Below are 2,555 nucleotides of genomic sequence, written 5' to 3'. Positions count from 1 at the left end.
GTGACCTTTGGTGACTAACTTGTTTCCCTCTGTAGTTTGCCTCCCCCACCCCCCATTATGCTCCACTTTCAGAAAAGCCAGGGGACCGTAGTCGCAGGCAGGTTCCACCCGAGAGTGAGGGCGCTGTGGTGTCGTGGGCACTGACGCCTCATGCCGGTCACTCTGCTTGCTTGCAGATCCCCCAGGACAGCTCGGACGCCATCGTGAGCAAGGCCATCGACTTGTGGCACAAGCACTGTGGGACCCCGGCACATTCCGCCTGAGCGGCCCAACATCCGGCCTGCTGGACCCGGTGGGAACCGGGCTCTTGGTCTTGTGCTCAAAGTGTAACTTTCCCCAGTGAAATGATTTAATCATGAGACCTGCCATGCTGCATTGCGGAGGTGACTCGGAAGTCCAAGTTCAACTCTGAAGAGCCTCTGTCAAGGGTGCTTAGATAATAGCTCCCTGTTTTGAAGGCACTCAGCTGGGGTGGGGGAGGCACATGAAGAAGCAGTGAAACACGAGTGCACGCCTCTCCCAGAAGAGCACCATGCCACGTTAGCCACCGTCGAAGGCCTAGTTCTGGAATAAAGAGCAGCTCCCCTTGTGGGCCCCTCGGATCTGGCTTTGGTTGATTCAGTGCTTGTTTCGTTCTGAGCTTCTGCTGAGGCATATCTCGTTAAATAGACGTTAACAAGTCCTCTTCCCCGCTCTGATAGAGGGAATTCTTGTTGGAAGTTACTGAGCAATGTCTGTCTAAATGTACACACTGGGGCGTGTCCCCCGTGGGTCATGACATTTTGGGAGGGCTTTAGGGCAGGTGCACCATCCCGCAGAGCAGAAAGGGAGAAACTGCCGGTCAGGTTTCATGGCTAGTGGCCCTGGGCCGTGCTGGACCATAGAACGGCTTCTGTTCATCGCACAGTTCCAAAGTGTGAGACCCTGGCTCGTGAAACGGAGCTCTTTGTGTGAGGCTGACGAGTGAGGGGGACACAGAGAGGCCACATTTCAGCTGTCTGACCTGCCCAAGTCTGAGGATGCTCCTGCAGAGGAGAGACACGAACTGATGGAGTGGCCGTGCCGAGTTGTCGAAGCCAGCTGGTACTTCGTACAGGGACACGCTGCTGATCGTCAGCAAGGCGAGAGGGCTGAACAGTGTCGAGAAGACCGCACATCCAGGTGGATTGAACTGTTTGACACCAAGCACCTCCCAAAGTCACACTGCCGCCCCTCGTTCATGTACCTCCCTCCGTACTTAGCCACTCTCTTGTCAACGGCACATCGAGCTACAGCCGCTGTGAGAAAAAGCTGCCAGTCAGCTCACTGACCGTGCACACTGGACAGATGCTGAGTTCCCAGGCAGGGCCGATGCTGGCTGTGCTGGCTCAGGTTGTGTGTTCATGTGGCTGGGCCACGATTCCTGCAAGGGCTTGGCAGTTACCAAATGATGTCGTCCACGCGGAATCCATGAGCAAGAATGGGAGTAGTGATACCAGGAGGGTAGGAGGAAGGTGGAGAAATGAGGGGAGGAAGGGGGAACCTATCACGATGGACACATAACCCCACCCCACCCCACCCCACCACAGGGGCATCATCAGCAGAAACCACGGGGGAAGGTTGACGGTGGTCAGTGTAAAATATGAAAACAATAATTTATCAAGGAGTTATGAGGGCGGGAGGGAGTGGGAAAAGAGGAGCTGATACCAAAGGTTCAAATAGAAAGTAAATGTCTCGAAAATAATGATGGCAACATATGTACAAATATGCCTGATTACAATTGATGTGTGCACTGTTAAGAGCCCCCAATAAAATGACCTTTTAATAAAAAAATATAAAAAAAAACCCACCCCTCAAAAATGCTGTCATCATCCTCTATGTTGTGGTCTGATAGGGGGCAGTCTCCTTAATTCCTATTTTGGCGTAATGCTGACATTCATGTAGCAACCTGGTCTTTGGAACCTCCCCTGTTGGTAAGTGAGGAGTGGGTGGGCTGTTAAAGCAAATGTGAAGAAAGTTGATGGTGCCCGGCTATCAAAAGATACAGCGTCTGGGGTCTTAAAGACTTGAAGGTAAACAAGCGGCCATCCAGCTCAGAAGCAACAAAGCCCACATGGAAGAAGCACACCAGCCTGTGAGATCATGAGGGGTCAAAGGGATCAGGTATCAGGCATCAAAGAACAAAAAATCATATCATTGTGAATAAGAGTGAGTGCGGAGTGGGGACCCAAAGCCCATCTGTAGGTAACTGGACATCCCCTTACGGAAGGGTCGCAGGGAGGAGACTAGCCAGTCAGCGTGTAGGGTAGCAACGATGAAACATACAACTTTCCTCTAGTTCCTAAATGCTACCCCCCCACCCCCACCCTACTATCATGATCCCAATTCTACCTTACAAATCTGGCTAGACCAGAGGATGTACACTGGCACAGATACGAACCAGTAACAGGGAATCCAGGACAGATGATCCCTTCAGGACCAGTGGTGAGAGTGGCGATACTGGGAGGGTGGAGGGAAGGTGGAGTAGAAAGGGGGAATCGATTATAAGGATTTCCATATAACCCCCTCCCTCAGGG

The 2,555-nt window shown here is 52.3% G+C and overlaps 1 protein-coding gene across 1 annotated transcript in view; it reads left to right on the top strand.

Annotated features, from left to right (window-relative positions):
* LOC101659385 (TBC1 domain family member 7) overlaps positions 1 to 602 on the top strand; it is a 46,762-nt gene extending 46,160 nt beyond the window's left edge. The window contains exon 8 of the mRNA XM_045298680.1: positions 177 to 602. Coding sequence (XP_045154615.1) covers positions 177 to 263 — 87 coding nt within the window. The 3' untranslated portion in view covers positions 264 to 602. The remainder of the gene's footprint in view (positions 1 to 176) is intronic.
* The last annotated feature ends 1,953 nt before the right edge of the window (positions 603 to 2,555 follow it).

The sequence above is a fragment of the Echinops telfairi genome, unplaced genomic scaffold (assembly GCF_000313985.2).
Source record: "Echinops telfairi isolate 266 unplaced genomic scaffold, ASM31398v2 ScPeMD7_7439;HRSCAF=8477, whole genome shotgun sequence".
Classification (NCBI taxonomy): domain Eukaryota; kingdom Metazoa; phylum Chordata; class Mammalia; order Afrosoricida; family Tenrecidae; genus Echinops; species Echinops telfairi.
The sequence above is the reverse complement of the archived record's forward strand: the minus strand, read 5'-3'. Positions and strand labels throughout refer to the sequence as shown.